Source organism: Staurois parvus, unplaced genomic scaffold, assembly GCF_062004578.1.
Source record: "Staurois parvus isolate SC_StPar_1 unplaced genomic scaffold, SC_StPar_1.0 ptg000179l, whole genome shotgun sequence".
Lineage (NCBI taxonomy): Eukaryota > Metazoa > Chordata > Amphibia > Anura > Ranidae > Staurois > Staurois parvus.
Genome location: NW_028317975.1, coordinates 5,861,280 through 5,879,383, shown reverse-complemented (window position 1 = coordinate 5,879,383; position 18,104 = coordinate 5,861,280). Strand labels below are relative to the sequence as shown.

At 45.4% G+C, this 18,104-nt stretch overlaps 1 protein-coding gene across 1 annotated transcript in view; it reads left to right on the top strand.

The window, feature by feature from the left end:
- Positions 1 to 1,040: 1,040 nt before the first annotated feature.
- Positions 1,041 to 18,104, top strand: part of LOC149462256 (contactin-associated protein-like 5) — a 577,382-nt gene continuing 560,318 nt past the window's right edge. Inside the window, exon 1 of the mRNA XM_089677193.1 lies at positions 1,041 to 1,491. Coding sequence (XP_089533319.1) covers positions 1,281 to 1,491 — 211 coding nt within the window. The 5' untranslated portion in view covers positions 1,041 to 1,280. The remainder of the gene's footprint in view (positions 1,492 to 18,104) is intronic.

Below are 18,104 nucleotides of genomic sequence, written 5' to 3'. Positions count from 1 at the left end.
CCTGCTCCCATGCACGGTGTACTCCTCCTGCTCCCATGCACGGTGTACTCCTCCTGCTCCCATGCACAGTGTACTCCTCCTGCTCCCATGCACGGTGTACTCCTCCTGCTCCCATGCACAGTGCACTCCTCCTGCTCCCATGCACGGTGTACTCCTCCTGCTCCCATGCTCAGTGTACTCCTCCTGCTCCCATGCACGGTGTACTCCTCCTGCTCCCATGCACGGTGTACTCCTCCTGCTCCCATGCACGGTGTACTCCTCCTGCTCCCATGCAGTGTACTCCTCCTGCTCCCATGCACAGTGTACTCCTCCTGCTCCCATGCACAGTGTACTCCTCCTGCTCCCATGCAGTGTACTCCTCCTGCTCCCATGCACAGTGTACTCCTCCTGCTCCCATGCAGTGTACTCCTCCTGCTCCCATGCACGGTGTACTCCTCCTGCTCCCATGCAGTGTACTCCTCCTGCTCCCATGCACAGTGTACTCCTCCTGCTCCCATGCACGGTGTACTCCTCCTGCTCCCATGCAGTGTACTCCTCCTGCTCCCATGCACAGTGTACTCCTCCTGCTCCCATGCACAGTGTACTCCTCCTGCTCCCATGCAGTGTACTCCTCCTGCTCCCATGCACAGTGCACTCCTCCTGCTCCCATGCACAGTGTACTCCTCCTGCTCCCATGCACAGTGTACTCCTCCTGCTCCCATGCACAGTGTACTCCTCCTGCTCCCATGCACAGTGCACTCCTCCTGCTCCCATGCACAGTGTACTCCTCCTGCTCCCATGCACAGTGCACTCCTCCTGCTCCCATGCACGGTGTACTCCTCCTGCTCCCATGCACAGTGTACTCCTCCTGCCCCCATGCACAGTGTACTCCTCCTGCTCCCATGCAGTGTACTCCTCCTGCTCCCATGCACAGTGTACTCCTCCTGCTCCCATGCAGTGTACTCCTCCTGCTCCCATGCACAGTGTACTCCTCCTGCTCCCATGCACAGTGCACTCCTCCTGCTCCCATGCACAGTGCACTCCTCCTGCTCCCATGCACAGTGGGTGTATCTGCTCCGGGCTGTGGGTGGAGAGCTCCATTGCTCGCCTATAAGGAGCTGTCCACCATCTCAGTGCTGAATCTTCCCCCGGCACTGGAAGCTGCCTCTCCTCTCCTCCTCTCCTCTCCTGAGTCTCCTCTCCTCCTCTCCCCTCTGGAGTCTCCTCTCTGGCTGCCTGGTGGATGGTTGTGTTGCAGGAGTTTGGCAGAGGAAGTCTGCAGCCCAGCCTGGATTATCTGGATGCTGCTGAGAGCACAGGATTGTCTGAGCAATCACAGAGATCTGGGATACAATCCTCACTCCCTGCCTCCTCTACCTGAGCAGGTTCTGCTGGAGGAAAAAAGAAATCTGGAAAAAAAAAAAATAACAATGGATTCTAATGCAACATTGTTGGGGGCTTTTCTGTGTGTGCTGTCTGCTGTGTGGCCCCTGGGATCAACAGCTGCAAACTGTAAGTGATGGGGACACTTGGGTGTGATGCATAGACCCCTGGGGGGGGCTCTCTGACAGTTGTCTAGGTGGGATCTGTTGTGATAGGGATTGCTCTGGGTGCAGAATACAATAATCCAGCAGTTTCCTGCACTGTGTAGGTAGAAGGCATTTCATGGCCAGCCTGTGATCTGCAGATTGTTGGGTGGCTGGTACCAGCCTGATTCATTGCTTGTCTATATTGCAACCTGCAAACCATCTCTGGTACCCAATGGGCTCCAATGTTCATTGTAATAGCTGATACTATGTTACTGCTGGTCTATGGCAGCTCCCCCCCCCCCCCCCCGTATTAACATCAGAACCTGCAGGCTGCCCTATGATGTATTGGTGAAGTTTGCATTTTGCAGCACTGGAGTGGAGTAGATTTTATGGTCCTGGATGTGTCCAGCTGCTGAGCATGGCGCTCATAGGTGACCATACACTGTACAACCACAATCCGATTGTGTTCGGTCTGCTCAGCCTTAAGGGTTAATGAGAAAGTCGGAGAATGCTGATAGGTGACCATATACTATGCAATCTGATGTGTGCCATTGTCTTTAGATCTACCTGTGAAGGGCCAAATTGAATAGGTGAAGGGGCGGACTGACCATTGGGGAGCTTGGGCACTGCCCGAGGGCCTGGGGTCAGTAGGGGGCCCCATGAGATGTCCCTGGTACCTTTCATAGGCTTTTTTTATGAGTTTAGGCAAGGACACAGGGGCCCCATGATTCCCTATTGCCCAGGGGGCCCCATGAGTTTTCAGTCCGCCCCTGGTTAAGGATGAACCGACTTTACATCAAACTGGAGAAATGTGAGTTTGAACAAACCCAGATCCAGTTCTTGGGATCTGGTACCTTTCATAGGCTTTTTTGGGTGTGATTTGACTGTGGGCAAGGACACAGGGGCCCCATGATTCCCTATTGCCTGGGGGCCCCATGAGTTGTCAGTCCGCCCCTGAATAGGTGTGTCTTAGTTTTGGTAAATTTAAAGGCGATTGTATAGAGATTGCACAATTAGATTGTGAGGGGCATGCTGAACATTAAGGGTTAATGAGAAGGTAGAAGGAGAATGCTGATAGGTGACCATACACTATGCAATCTGATGTGTGCCATTGTCTTTATATCTACCGGTGAAGCGCAAAGCACCTTCCAAATTGGATGGGTGGCATAGGTGTGTCCTAGTTTTGGTAAATTTTAAGGAGATTGTACAGAGATTGCATGATTAGAGTGTGTGGGGCATGCTCAACCAGGGGTGGACTGACAACTCATGGGGCCCCCGGGCAATAGGGGATCATGGGGCCCCCGTGTCCTTGCCCACACCCAAAAAAGCCTATGAAAAAGCCAATGAAATGTACCAGGGGCATCTCATGGGACCCCCTACTGAGCCCGGGCCCCCAGGCAGTGCCCGAGTGCTTGAATGGTCAGTCCACCCCTGTGCTCAACATTAGGGGTTAATGAGAAGGTAGAATGAGAATACTGATAGGTGACCATACACTATGCAATCTGATGTGTGCCATTGTCTTTAGATCAGGGGCGGACTGACAACTCATGGGGCCCCCGGGCAATAGGGGATCATGGGGCCCCTGTGTCCTTGCCCAAACTCAAAAATGCCTATGAAAAAGGTACCAGGGGCATCTCATGGGGCCCCCTACTGACCCCGGGCCCTCAGGCAGTGCCCAAGTTTCCAAATGGTCAGTCCACCCCTGCTTTAGATCCACCAAGGTAGGGCCAAATTGAATAGGTGTGTCTTAGTTTTGGTAAATATAAAGGAGATTGTACAGAGATTGCACAATTCGATCGTATTCAGTCTGCTCAGCCTTAAGGGTTAATGAGAAGGTAGAATGCAGATAGGTGACCATATACTATGCAATCTGATGTGTGCCATCGTCTTTATATCTACTGGTGAAGCACAAAGGACCTTCCAAATTGGATGGTTGGCATAGGTGTGCCCTAGTTTTGGTAAATTTAAGGGCGATTGTACAGAGATTGCACGATTAGAGTGTGCGTGGCATGCTCAACATTAAGGGTTAATGAGAAGGTAGAAGGAGAATGCTGATAGGTGACCATACACTATGCAATCTGATGTGTGCCATTGTCTTTAGATCTACCTGTGAAGCGCAAAGGACCTTCCAAATTAAATGGGTGGCATAGGTGTGCCCTAGTTTTGGTGAGTTTAAAGGAGATTGTACAGAGATTGCACGATTAGAGTGTGTGGGGCATGCTCAACCGGGGTGGACTGACAACTCATGGGGCCCCTGTGTCCTTGCCCACACCCAAAACCCAAAAAAGCCTATGAAAAAGGTACCAGGGGCATCTCATGGGGCCCCCTACTGAGCCCGGGCCATTGTCTTTACATCTACCGGTGAAGCGCAAAGGACCTTCCAAATTGGATGGGTGGCATAGGTGTGCCCTAGTTTTGGTAAGTTTAAAGGCGATTGTACAGAGATTACATGAGTAGAGTGTGTGGGGCATGCTCAACCAGGGGTGGACTGACAACTCATGGGGCCCCCAGGCAATAGGGGATCATGGGGCCCCTGTGTCCTTGCCCACACCCAAAAAAGCCTATGAAAAAGGTACCAGGGGCATCACATGGGGCCCCCTACTGAGCCCGGGCCATTGTCTTTAGAATCTACCTGTGAAGCACAAAGGACCTTCCAAATTGGATGGGTGGCATAGGTGTGCCCTAGTTTTGGTGAGTTTAAAGGAGATTGTACAGAGATTGCACGATTAGAGTGTGTGGGGCATGCTCACCCGGGGTGGACTGACAACTCATGGGGCCCCTGTGTCCTTGCCCACACCCAAAACCCAAAAAAGCCTATGAAAAAGGTACCAGGGGCATCACATGGGGCCCCCTACTGAGCCCGGGCCATTGTCTTTAGAATCTACCTGTGAAGCACAAAGGACCTTCCAAATTGGATGGGTGGCATAGGTGTGACCTAGTTTTGGTAAATATAAAGGCGATTGTACAGAGATTGCACAATCCGATTGAGAAGGTAGAAAGTGAATGCTGATCGGACAAGATTGGGAAGTATGTGGATCCTTGGAATTGATACAATGTATCTAACTCTTGGAAGTTCAGCGTATGGCCGAGTTCCCATCACCACGAGCCCCTGCTGCAGTCTCCGACATCCGAGAAGTACACAGTTTGCATGCTTTATGCCCGGCTGGGAGGATTCCTGGAGGTGCGATGGGCTTTAGGTGTAGCAGAAGCATCAGCCTAGACGGGACAAGATCACAGCAAGTCGTTCATCGATAATGGAGGTCTCATCATACAGTGCACAGATTAAGCCCTTCATAGCTAAACGGCTGACATTACAATATAAAGCCATTTACTACACTGGACATCATACGCTCATAGATTTTAGTCCACCGTCGATATTTTTTTTTTTTAATTTTCAGATTTAGATGTAACCATGTGCAGCAACTGGTTATTTAGGCCGTAATATCATCAATTTGTATCTCAAAGCAAAAATTTCGATTTTTTTTTTTTCTCCTCCTACCGTTGCGCAGCGGAGAAGCGACCACTGGAGGACACTGTTGGTCTTTTGCAGGTTCGTGTTGAGCTTCTTATCCAAGTTTCTGAAAACACAGAGAATGGATTACACATTTGGATAAAGTGTCCTCAGAAAAATAAGAGAAGCCTTTTATCTGTCTGCGCCGTAACACGATATCCATTGTAAAAAAAAGAAAAGAAAATATATAAATGAAAAAACAAATAATAATAATAATATTAATGTTGAGTTAATGGGAGCGCCGTGCTGGAAATCAGCATTGCACTGTACTAGTGTAGGATATGTGATCGCAGCTAAAATAAAACATTGCAAAAGAAGATCCCATATAATTATATAATTACATCCCAAATATATACAATATATATCCAAGTCTCCTGTCCTGTGTGTGTGATGAGGTTTAATTTCCTGCCCCGGAATATCGTGAAAAGAATTGCCATATTTACTTGTCAAGATGGTTATTGCTAGAGAAATGTTTGGCAGGGTCATCGCCCTTTGTATAAATCAAGATAGTTGGTTTTCCAGCAGTGTGCAATTTTAGACAGACACTGTGTACGTCTCCCTTTTTATACCAAGGTTCCGTGAAACTCCGGGGTTCCTTCAAAGGGACGTTGTGCCTACTGACCGCCAATGTAAGGGACATTCTTCCCACTGACCACCAATGTAAGGAACATTCTTCCCACTGACCCCCAATGATTCTTCCCACTGACCCCCAATGTAAGGGACATTCTTTCTACTGACCACCAATGTAAGGAGAATTCTTCCCTCTGACCCCCAATGTAAGGGACATTCTTCCCACTGACCCCCAATGTAAGGGACATTCTTCCCACTGATCACCAATGTAAGGGACATTCTTCCCACTGACCACCAATGTAAGGGACATTCTTCCCACTGACCACCAATGTAAGGGACATTCTTCCCACTGACCACCAATGTAAGGGACATTCTTCCCACTGACCACCAATGTAAGGGACATTCTTCCCACTGACCCCCAATGTAAGGGGCATTCTTCCCACTGACCCCCAATGTAAGGGACATTCTTCCCACTGACCACCAATGTAAGGGACATTCTTCCCACTGACCACCAATGTAAGGGACATTCTTCCCACTGATCACCAATGTAAGGAGAATTCTTCCCTCTGACCCCAAATGTAAGGGACATTCTTTCCGCTGATCACCAATGTAAAGGGCATTCTTCCCACTGACCACCAATGTAAGGAGCATTCTTCCCACTGACCACCAATGTAAGGAACATTCTTCCCACTGACCCCCAATGATTCTTCCCACTGGCAACTAATGTAAGGGACATTCTTTCTACTGACCACCAATGTAAGGAGAATTCTTCCCTCTGACCCCAACTGTAAGGGACATTCTTCCCACTGACCACCAATGTAAGAGACATTCTTTCCGCTGACCCCCAATGTAAGGAGCATTCTTCCCACTGACCACCAATGTAAGGGACATTCTTCCCACTGACCACCAATGTAAGGAGCATTCTTCCCACTGACCACCAATGTAAGGAGCATTCTTCCCACTGACCACCAATGTAAGGGACATTCTTCCCACTGATCACCAATGTAAGGGACATTCTTCCCACTGACCACCAATGTAAGGGACATTCTTCCCACTGACCACCAATGTAAGGGACATTCTTCCCACTGACCCTCAATGTAAGGAAAATTCTTCCCACTGACCCCCAATGATTCTTCCCACTGGCAACTCATGTAAGGGACATTCTTTCTACTGACCACCAATGTAAGGGACAATCTTCCCACTGACCCCCAATGTAAGGGACATTCTTCCCACTGATCACCAATGTAAGGGAAATTCTTCCCACTGACCACCAATGTAAGGGACATTCTTTCCGCTGACCCCCAATGTAAGGAGCATTCTTCCCACTGACCACCAATGTCAGAGGCATTCTTCCCAATGATCACCAATGTAAGGGATAATCTTCCCACTGACCCCAATGTAATGGACATTCTTCCCAATGACCACCAATGTAAGGAACATTCTTCCCACTGACCCCCAATGATTCTTCCCACTGGCAACTAATGTAAGGGACCTTCTTTCCGCTGACCCCCAATGTAAGGAGCATTCTTCCCACTGACCACCAGTGGTGTCAGTGGGAGGAATAGTGCCCCATTGTTGGTGTCAGTGGGAGGAAGGATGCACCATGGGCCAGATAAAGGCAATCAAAGGGCCACATCCAAGTCTGGTCTGGATACCACTGCTCTGTAGGATAAACTGTAATGCTGACATTACATAATTATAATACATACGGTCAAAAGTATGTGAAACCCCCTTGATTTAGCTCAGGTATTTCCACTGAAGTATACGGTTAATGTTAAAGCATACAAAGACCATTTAGACAATTGTGTGCTTCTAATTTGTGGTAACAGTTTGGTGAAGACCCTTTGCTGTTCCATCATGACTGTGCCCCTATGTACAAAGCCAACTTATTAAAGACATGGTTTGATGATACTGGTATGGAGGAACTCAAGTGGTCTTCAGAGCTCGGAGCTCAACCCTACTGAACACCTTTGGTAGGAAGTAGGACTCCAGTTGGAAGCAGAGGTGGACTGACCATTTGGAAACTCGGGCACTGCCCGAGGGCCCGGGGTCAGTAGGGGGTCCCATGTGATGCCCCTGGTACCTTTTTCATAGGCTTTTTTGAGTTTGGGCAAGGACACAGGGGCCCATGATCCCCTATTGCCCGGGGGCCCCATGAGTTGTCAGTCTGCCCCTATTTGGAAGGCAGGTCTTCTCATCAGTACCTGACCTCAAACATGCTCTTTTGAATAAATAGGCACAAATTCACCCAAACACAATCCAAAATCTTGTGGAAAGCCTTCTCAGAGGAGTTGAGCAAAGCAAGGGGGCAGCTTCATATCTGTGAAGGCTCTCATTATCCAGGTCATGGTATATCTAGTAGTAATCAGTCACACTCAATTACACCTGTTCTGTAATGTTGAATATGTTTTGTAGCCTATCCAAGACACTTCTTCAGTTCTAACGAGTGCCAGAAAAATTCCCCTGGCATTGATAGCCACACAGGTAGCACCGATACCTTGATCCAACCACCAAGGAAAGGCAGATGTTTTTCTCCAAAAACTGGATGAAAGTTGTGAACATTGCTGAGCCACCTTGTTCTAGTTAAATAATCACATCCTTTGTGTCAGGAAGGTTTCATAGGTGTCCTTTGATTCTTGGATTTACATGGCTGAAGGTGTGAACTGTTGTTATAATAGAGATGTTAAAACCCATTATGTGTGAAAGACAAGTGGTGTTGGAGCCCCCAGCCCCTGTTCAGTGATGGCTTTTCTAGAATACGTTGATGGTCTTGTCCATGCCTCTTGATAACCACTTGTCCTCTCTGTCTACAATGTGCACCTCACTGTCCTCAAAAATGTCCCTTTATCTAAAAGTGAAGTAAGACTGCTGAGTTTTGACCTGTAGAATTTGGGGCCAAGAAAATGGTGTTGGAGTCCCCCTCCCATTTTGATGATGGCTTTTCCAGAGTAAGCCGTTGGTCTCTTTCATGCCTCTTGACAACCATTGTCCTCTCTGTCCACAATATGCACCTCACTGTCCTCAAAAATGTCCCTTTACCTAAAAGTGTAGTAAGACTGCTAAGTCTTGACCTGTAGAATTTGGGGAAAACAAATGGTGTTGGATCCCCCCTCCCAATTTGATGATGGCTTTTTCAGAGTAACCCGTTGGTCTCTTTCATGCCTCTTGATATCCAGTTGTCCTCTCCACCCAAAATATGCACCTCACTGTCCTCAAAAAAATATCCCTTTTCTTGAAGAGTAGGAAGACTGCTGAGTCCTGACCTGTAGAATCTGTGAAAGACAGTGATGGAACCGCCAGGTCCTAGACTGAGAAAACCGACAGGGTCCCCTATTCAATGTGAACCTGTACATATACAGTATATATAATTGTGTTAGTCCTGGCATTTCCATGTGCCAATTTGTATTGCTGACCTGTAGAATCTTTGAGATACAAACGGTATTGAACTCCCCCCCCACCCCCACCCTTGTTCAGTGATGGCTTTTCCAGAATAAGTTGATGGTCTCTTTCATGCCTTTTAATAACCACTTGCCCTCTCTGTCCACAATGTGCACCTCACTGTCCTCAAAAATGTCCCTTTATCTAAAAGTGAAGTAAGACTGCTGAGTTTTGACCTGTAGAATTTGGGGCCCAAAAAATGGTGTTGGAGTCCCCCTCCCATTTTGATGATGGCTTTTCCAGAGTAAGCCATTGGTCTCTTTCATGCCTCTTGACAACCAATGTCCTCTCTGTCCAGAATATTCACCTCACTGTCCTCAAAAATGTCCCTTTACCTAAAAGTGTAGTAAGACTGCTGAGTCCTGACCTGTAGAATTTGGGGAAAACAAATGGTGTTGGAGCCGCCCTCCCATTTTGATGGTGGCTTTTCTAGCGTAAGGAGTTGGTCTCTATCATGTCTCTTGATAACCAGTTGTCCGCTCCATCCAAAATGTGCACCTCACTGTCCTCAAAAAAATGTCCCTTTTCCTAAAGTGCAGGAAGACTGCTGAGTCCTGACCTGTAGAATGTGTGAAAGACAAACGGTATTGGAGCCCCACCACTGTTCAGTGATGGCTTTTCCAGAACACGTTGATTGTCTCTTTCATGCCTTTTGATAACCACTTGTCCTCTCTGTCCACAATGTGCACCTCACTGTCCTCAAAAATGTCCCTTTTCCTAAAAGTGTAGTAAGACTGCTGAGTCTTGACCTGTAGAATTTGGGGCCCAAAAAATGGTGTTGGAGTCCCCCTCCCATTTAGATGATGACTTTTCCATAGTAAGCCGTTGGTCTCTTTCATGCCTTTTGATAACCAGTTGTCCTCTCCATCCAAAATGTGCACCTCACTGTCCTCAGAAAAAATGTCCATTTTCCTGAAGAGTAGGAAGACTGCTGAGTCCTGACCTATAGAATCTGTGAAAGACAAATGGATTTGGAGACCCCTCCCTCACCCCTGTTCAGTGATGGCTTTTCCAGAATAAGTTGATGATCTCTTTCATGCCTCTTGATAATCTTGATAACCAGTTGTCCTCTCCATCCAAAATGTGCACCTCACTGTCCTCAAAAAAAGTCCCTTTTCCTAAAGTGCAGGAAGACTGCAGAGTCCTGACCTGCAGAATGTGTGAAAGACAAACGGTATTGGAGCCCCACCACTGTTCAGTGATGGATTTTCCAGAATACGTTGATGGTCTCTTTCATGCCTCTTGATAACCACTTGTCCTCTCTGTCCACAATGTGCACCTCAGTCTTGACCTGTAGAATTTGGGGCCCAAAAAATGGTGTTGGAGTCCCCCTCCCATTTTGATGATGGCTTTTCCAGAGTACGTTGATGGTCTCTTTCATGCTTCTTGACAACCATTGTCCTCTCTGTCCACAATGTGCACCTCACTGTCCTCAAAAATGTCCCTTTGCCTAAGAGTGTAGTAAGACTGCTGAGTCTTGAACTGTAACATTTGAGGAAACCAAATGTTGTTGGAGCCCCCCTTCCATTTTGATGATGGCTTTTCCAGAGTAAGCCATTGGTCTCTTTCATGCTTCTTGATAACCAGTTGTCCTCTCCATCCAAAATGTGCACCTCACCTGTAGGATCTGTGAAAAACAAATGGTATTGGAGCCCCCCCCTGTTCAGTGATGGCTTTTCCAGAATAAGTTGATGGTCTCTTACATGCCTCTTGACAACATTGGCCTCTTTGTCCACAATATGCTCCTCACTGTCCTCAAAAATGTCAGTTTACCTAAAAGTTGTAAAGCAAGCCGACGATCCTGCGGGGATCTTCAGCTTTCTTTACAACTTACCTTTTCGTGGAGCAGGTCCGGTGTCACCCCGTATAGGTTGCATGCCGACGATCCCTGTAGGGTGGATGGGATCTGCAGATTGGGGAGCATAATGGATCGGACTCTGATCCATTATGCTCAATCTGCAGATCCGACACTGACAAGTGTTATCGCACCGGGTGACACCAACCCTAGGGACGCCTCTGGACCAGACCATACATGTATAAAATAAAACTGATTTATAGTCAGGGCTTTTTTTCAGCGGGAACGCGGGGGAACGCAGTTCTGGCACCTTCAGCACTGAATCTATGTAATGGTAAGGGGTACTGGGGTGTGCTGGAGGGTCCTTTGATGCTGGCTCCGGAGGGATCTATTGTTGCTGGAAGGGATCTATTTTGCATGGGGGTCTATTGTTGCTGGAGGGTTCTATTGTTGCTGGTGGGGGATTATAATTGCTGGGAGAGATCTACTGCTGAGGGAGGGGTCTATTGTTGCTGGAGGGGATCTATTTTTGCATGGAGGTCTATTGTTGTTGGAGGGTTCTATTGTTGCTGGTGGGGAAATATAATTGCTGGGAAAGATCTACTGCTGAGGGAGGGGTCTATTGTTGCTGGAGGGGATCTATTTTTGCATGGGGGTCCATTGTTGCTGGAGAGTTCTATTGTTGCTGGTGGGAGACATATAATTGCTGGGAGAGATCTACTGAGGAGGGAGGGGTCTATTGTTGCTGGAGGGGATCTATTTTTGCATGGAGCTCTATTGTTGTTGGAGGGTTCTATTGTTGCTGGTGGGGAAATATAATTGCTGGGAAAGATCTACTGCTGAGGGAGGGGTCTATTGTTGCTGGAGGGGATCTATTTTTGCATGGGGGTCCATTGTTGCTGGAGAGTTCTATTGTTGCTGGTGGGGGACATATAATTGCTGGGAGAGATCTACTGAGGAGGGAGGGGTCTATTGTTGCTGGAGGGGATCTATTTTTGCATGGGGGTCCATTGTTGCTGGAGAGTTCTATTGTTGCTGGTGGGAGACATATAATTGCTGGGAAAGATCTACTGCTGAGGGAGGGGTCTATTGTTGCTGGAGGGGATCTATTTTTGCATGGGGGTCCATTGTTGCTGGAGAGTTCTATTGTTGCTGGTGGGGGACATATAATTGCTGGGAGAGATCTACTGAGGAGGGAGGGGTCTATTGTTGCTGGAGGGGATCTATTTTTGCATGGAGGTCTATTGTTGTTGGAGGGTTCTATTGTTGCTGGTGGGGAAATATAATTGCTTGGAGAGATCTACTACTGAGGGAGGGGTCTATTGTTGCTGGCTGCTGGAGGGTTTATTGATGTTGACTGCTGGGAGATCTGTTGTCGCTGCCAGAATTTTTTGTTTGGGATGGATCTATTTTTGCTAGGGAGATCTATTGTTGACGGGGGGATCTGTTGTTGTTGGCTGCACAGGATCTGTTTCACTGATTTTCTTGTACAAATTCCATACAAATTACTTGTCACCATAAAATGATACTTAGTTCTGTATTCTCTAAAAGGGGTGGTACTGGAGGGTGGGTAGGGGGTGTGACCAAAGGACAGTACTCGGAGATAGGTAGGGACATCTTGCAAGTGACATCTTACTTACTACTATTCATGTGATCACTGATTGGCCAATCAGTGATCACATGATCGGGACCTCAGACAGAGGTCCCGTACAGAGATCGATGTTCACGGTGCCACGCGCTTCCAGGGAGCGTGCACAGACTGTGAATGCGGGCGCCGTTTATAAATGGCAACCCGCTCCTGCACTGCTCCAGTCCAGCCGTTTATATACATGGGCCAGACCAGGGGCGGACTGACAACTAATGGGGCCCCCGAGCAATAGGGGATCATGGGGCCCCTGTGTCCTTGCCCAAACTCAAAAAAGCCTATAAAAAAGGTACCAGGGGCATCTCATGGGGCCCCCTACTGACCCCGGGCCCTGGGGCAGTGCCCGAGTTTCCAAATGGTCAGTCTGCCCCTGGGCCGGACGGGAAGTGGTTAACGCAATGAAAATTGAAATTGAAGCGCCACGTCAGATATAAAAGTCAACTATCCAGAATGTTTGGCACTAAAAATCTCCTGCTTTCTCAAATTTTTAAAACTGTTTCGCAGTACTACAAACACATTTATCTTTACCTGGTCTGTAGTCCCCCACCCCCCTTCCACACACACACAAAAAAAAAATCATGATCCATAAAAGGATCTCTGCCAATGTTGAAATATAATTTCAGGATAAAAAAAAATAACGAAAAAAATACATAAAAAAAAATAACAAATAAATTATATATATATATACAGTTGTGTTCAAAACAATAGCAGTGTGTTGAAAAAAGTGAATAAAGCTGAAAATCCTTCTAATAGCTTTTATTTCCATCCACACAAATGCATTGGGAACACGACACATTCTATTCCAAATCACAACATGAAGAAAATACATCAAATTTGTGTTGTTCCTCTAAAAAATGGAAGAAAAGTGAATATTAGAGGGTTCAAAAAAATCGCAGTGTTTGTATTCTTCTTTACAAACTCCAACATTCACTATATAAACTGAGAAATGTTTGAAGATTTTGCTTTCCTTTGAATGACTTCATGAATATTTGGTTGTAGTCGCACTGTTTCTGAGAACTGCTGTACATCTGTGTTGCATGGAGTCCCCCAACTTCTGGCCCCTGTGATCAGGTATTCCAGCCCAGGATGATTGGACCACATTCCACAGTTCTTCTCTATTTCTTGGTTTTGCCTCAGAAACGGCATTTTTGATGTCACCCCACAAGTTTTCTATTGGATGAAGATCCGGGGATTGGGCTGGCCACTCCATAACGTCCATCTTGTTGGTCTGGAACCAAGATGTTGCACGTTTACTGGTGTGTTTGGGGTCGTTGTCTTGTTGGAACACCCATTTCAAGGGCATTTCCTCTTCAGCATAAGGCAGCATGACCTCTTCAAGTATTCTGATGTATTCAAACTGATCCATGATCCCTGGTATGCGATAAATAGGCCCAACACCGTAGTATGAGAAACATCCCCATATCATGATGCTTGCACCACCATGCTTCACGGTCTTCACAGTGTACTGTGGCTTGAATTCAGTGTTTGGGGGTCGTCTGACAAACTGTCTCCGCCCACTAGACCCAAAAAGAACAATCTTACTTTCATCAGTCCACAAAATGTTGCGCCATTTCTCTTTAGGCCAGTCAATGTGCTCTTTGGCAGATTGTAACCTCTTCAGCACACGTCTTTTTCCCAACAGTGGGACTTTGCGGGGACTTCTTGCAGATAGCTTGGCTTCACATCGGCGTCTTCTAATTGTAACAGTCCTCACAGGGAACGTCACACCTTCTTTCATCTTCCTGGAGCTGATTGTTGGCTGAGTCCGCCCCATTTTGGCTATTCTTCTATCCATTCCAATGGTAGTTTTTCGCTTTCTTCCACGTCTTTCAGGTTTTGGTTGCCATTTTAAAGCATTTGCCATCATTTTAGCTGAGCAGCCGATCATTTTCTGCACTTCTTTATATGTTTTCCCCTCTCCAATCAACTTTTTAATCAAGGTACGCTGTTCTTCTGAACAATGTCTGGAACGACCCATTTTCCTCAGAATTTCAGAGAGAAATGCACTGTAACCAGCATGTCCAACATTTGCTGCCTTCCTTCCTTAAATAAGGGCAATAATTGCCACCTGTTTATCAAAGAATGAATGACCTCACTAATAGAACTCCACACGGCTATTATTTTGAACACGCCCCTTTCAATGAGTGATTCAATGACACAGAATCAGCAGCATGCATGTCATGACTGTCGGGTCTGTTGGATTTCTATGACTCTACTACACCTGCTAGGAAATTATTTGCCATGTAGAAATATCATTTCTACCAAAACCAGTGATTGATCCGGTTAGTGATGTCTGACTGCTAGTATTTTGAACACAAATATATATATATATATATTTATACATATATATATATATATATATATATATATAAATATAATTTATTTATGTTTTTATTTTTTTATTGTTTTTTTTGTGTTTTTTTTTTTTTGTTCAGATTTATTTCACTATGTCTTTTTTTTTTTTGCACATCCACCGGTGTGGTGCTTCAGTTTCCATTCTAGTTACAATCAGATATAAAAGTCAGTTATCCAGAATGTTTGGCACAAAAAAAAATTTCTATCTCCTGCTTTCTAAATTTTTTAAATTGTTTAGCATTACTCCAAACACATTTATCTTTACCTGGTCTGTAGTTACCCCCCCCCCAAAAAAAAAAATAAATTAATGATCCATAAAAATAATAATAATAATAACAATAATAATAATAAAAAAACAAAAAATAAAATAAAAATATCCGAAAATTGTATAATTAATTAATAGCGAAGGAGTTAAAATGTATCAACGCGCACAATAAATATACTGAGCTATGGGAGAGTGCGTCCTCCCCCACTTCCTGCCGAGGTACAAAGTATCTGCGGCGGACGCACGCGGTGGGCAGTCGGGTTGGAGAAGTTCTCACCGAGTTTTGTACCGGAAACTTCCTCTGCAATATGTTAACATGAACAGTGTTTGGTAACACGGCCCCGCCAACGATAATTAAAGTGGGTTGTGAATGACTTCCCCGAAGAGTTGGAAAACAAAGTAATTACAAGGCTTAGTGAAAAGCAAAACGTACAATTTGTATATTCCTGCAGAGCGCGCTGGGATTTTTTTTTGAAAGAATAACTTGCAGCAACCAATCAGGGACTTTGCTTTCATTGTCCAGATTTTTTTTGTCTTCTTTTTTTTTTTTTTTGTAGGTGCAGCGCAAAGAATGGGAAAGAGTTAAAATTTGTATTATGCTTTTATTTCTATCTGTGACTCCATGGATGAGATTTCCCCCTCACTTCCTGTCCCTTTGATGTCTGTGCAAGAAGTAGGGGGGAGCAAAAAAAAAACCAAAACATTTATCAGAATTTCCAGTCGTTACTCACTCTACTGAAAGTGTTTAAGGCTTGGTGTATGGCTACAAGTGCGTACAGGAAAAGGGTGTGGCCCTCGAAACGCATTAGCGGCGCCCGATCCGATGGGTATGCATCTGGTGGTATCTTGCCTATCGTAATATAAATGTGAAAAGCTCCGTGCCAAAGATATATAATAAATATATAATATATAAGATATATAATAAATATATAATATATAATAAATAATTACGCAGCTGGGGTTGAACAGGGGTTCAAATAATACTATATAAAATGTATCAACAAAACATTCACTTTGAAAATATTGTGCAACTCTGTTCACAAACAATGTGAAATATGTGTACAAAAGAATCACATATATACAGTATATATATATATATATATATATATATATATCTGTGTGTGTGTATATATATACAGTGGGGCAAAAAAGTATTTAGTCCGCCACCAATTGTACAAGTTCTCCCACTTACAAAGATGAGAGAGGCCTGTAATTGGCATCATAGGTAGACCTCAACTATGAGAGACAAAATGAGAAAACAAATCCAGACAATCACATTGGCTGATCTGGAAAGAATTTATTTGCAAATTATGGTGGAAAATAAGTATTTGGTCACCTACAAACAAGCAAGATTTCTGGCTCTCACAGACCTGTACCTTCTTCTTTAAGAGGCTCCTCTGTCCTGCACTCATTACCTGTATCAATGGCACCTGTTTGAACTTGTTATCAGTATAAAGGACATCTGTCCACAACCTCAAACAGTCACACTCCAAACTCCACTATGGTGAAGACCAAAGAGCTGTCGAAGGACACCAGAAACAGAATTGTAGACCTGCACCAGGCTGGGAAGACTGAATCTGCAATAGGCAAGCAGCTTGGTGTGAACAAATCAACTGTGGGATAATAATTAGAAAATGGAAGACATACAAGACCACTGATAATCTCCCTCGATCTGGGGCTCCACGCAAGATCTCACCCCGTGGGGTCAAAATGATCACAAGAACGGTGAGCAAAAATCCCAGGACCACACGGGGGGACCTAGTGAATGACCTGCAGAGAGCTGGGACCAACGTAACAAAGGCTACCATCAGTAACACACTACGCCGCCAGGGACTCAGATCCTGCAGTGCCAGACGTGTCCCCCTGCTTAAGCCAGTACATGTCCGGGCCCATCTGAAGTTTGCTAGAGAGCATTTGGATGATCCAGAAGAGGATTGGGAGAATGTCATATGGTCAGATGAAACCAAAATAGAACTGTTTGGTAGAAACACAACTCGTCGTGTTTGGAGGAGAGAGAATGCTGAGTTGCATCCAAAGAACACCATACCTACTGTGAAGCATGGGGGTGGCAACATCGTGCTTTGGGGCTGTTTCTCCATAAAGGGACCAGGACGACTGATCCATGTACAGGACAGAATGAATGGGGCCATGTATCGTGAGATTTTGAGTGCAAACCTCCTTCCATCAGCAAGGGCATTGAAGACGAAACGTGGCTGGGTCTTCCAACATGACAATGATCCCAAACATACCGCCCGGGCAACGAAGGAGCGGCTTCGTAAGAAGCATTTCAAGGTCCTGGAGTGGCCTAGCCAGTCTCCAGATCTCAACCCCATAGAAAACCTTTGGAGGGAGTTGAAAGTCCGTGTTGCACAGTGACAGTTCCAAAACATCACTGCTCTAGAGGAGATCTGCATGGAGGATGGGCCAACATACCAGCAACAGTGTGTGCCAACCTTGTGAAGACTTCCAGGAAACGTCTGACCTCTGTCATTGCCAACAAAGGATATATAACAAAGTATTGACATGAACTTTTCATATTGACCAAATACTTATTTTCCACCATAATTTGCAAATAAATTCTTTCCAAATCAGCCAATGTGATTGTCTGGATTTGTTTTCTCATTTTGTCTCTCATAGTTGAGGTCTCCCTATGATGCCAATTACAGGCCTCTCTCATCTTTGTAAGTGGGAGAACTTGCACAATTGGTGGTGACTGAATACTTTTTTGCCCCACTGTATATATCTGTGTGTATATATATATATATATATATAAAATTATTTTTTTGGACAGATTTATTTCACTATATGTAAATATATATATATTTGTTTTTTGCACATATTGCACCATCAGGTATATATATATATATATATATACAGTCATGGCCGAAATTGTTGGCACCCTTGATATTTTTCCTGAAAATCAAGTATTTCACACAAAAAAGGTATTGCATTAACACATGTTTTGCTATACACATGTTTATTCCCTTTGTATGTATTGGAACAAATATAAAACAGAG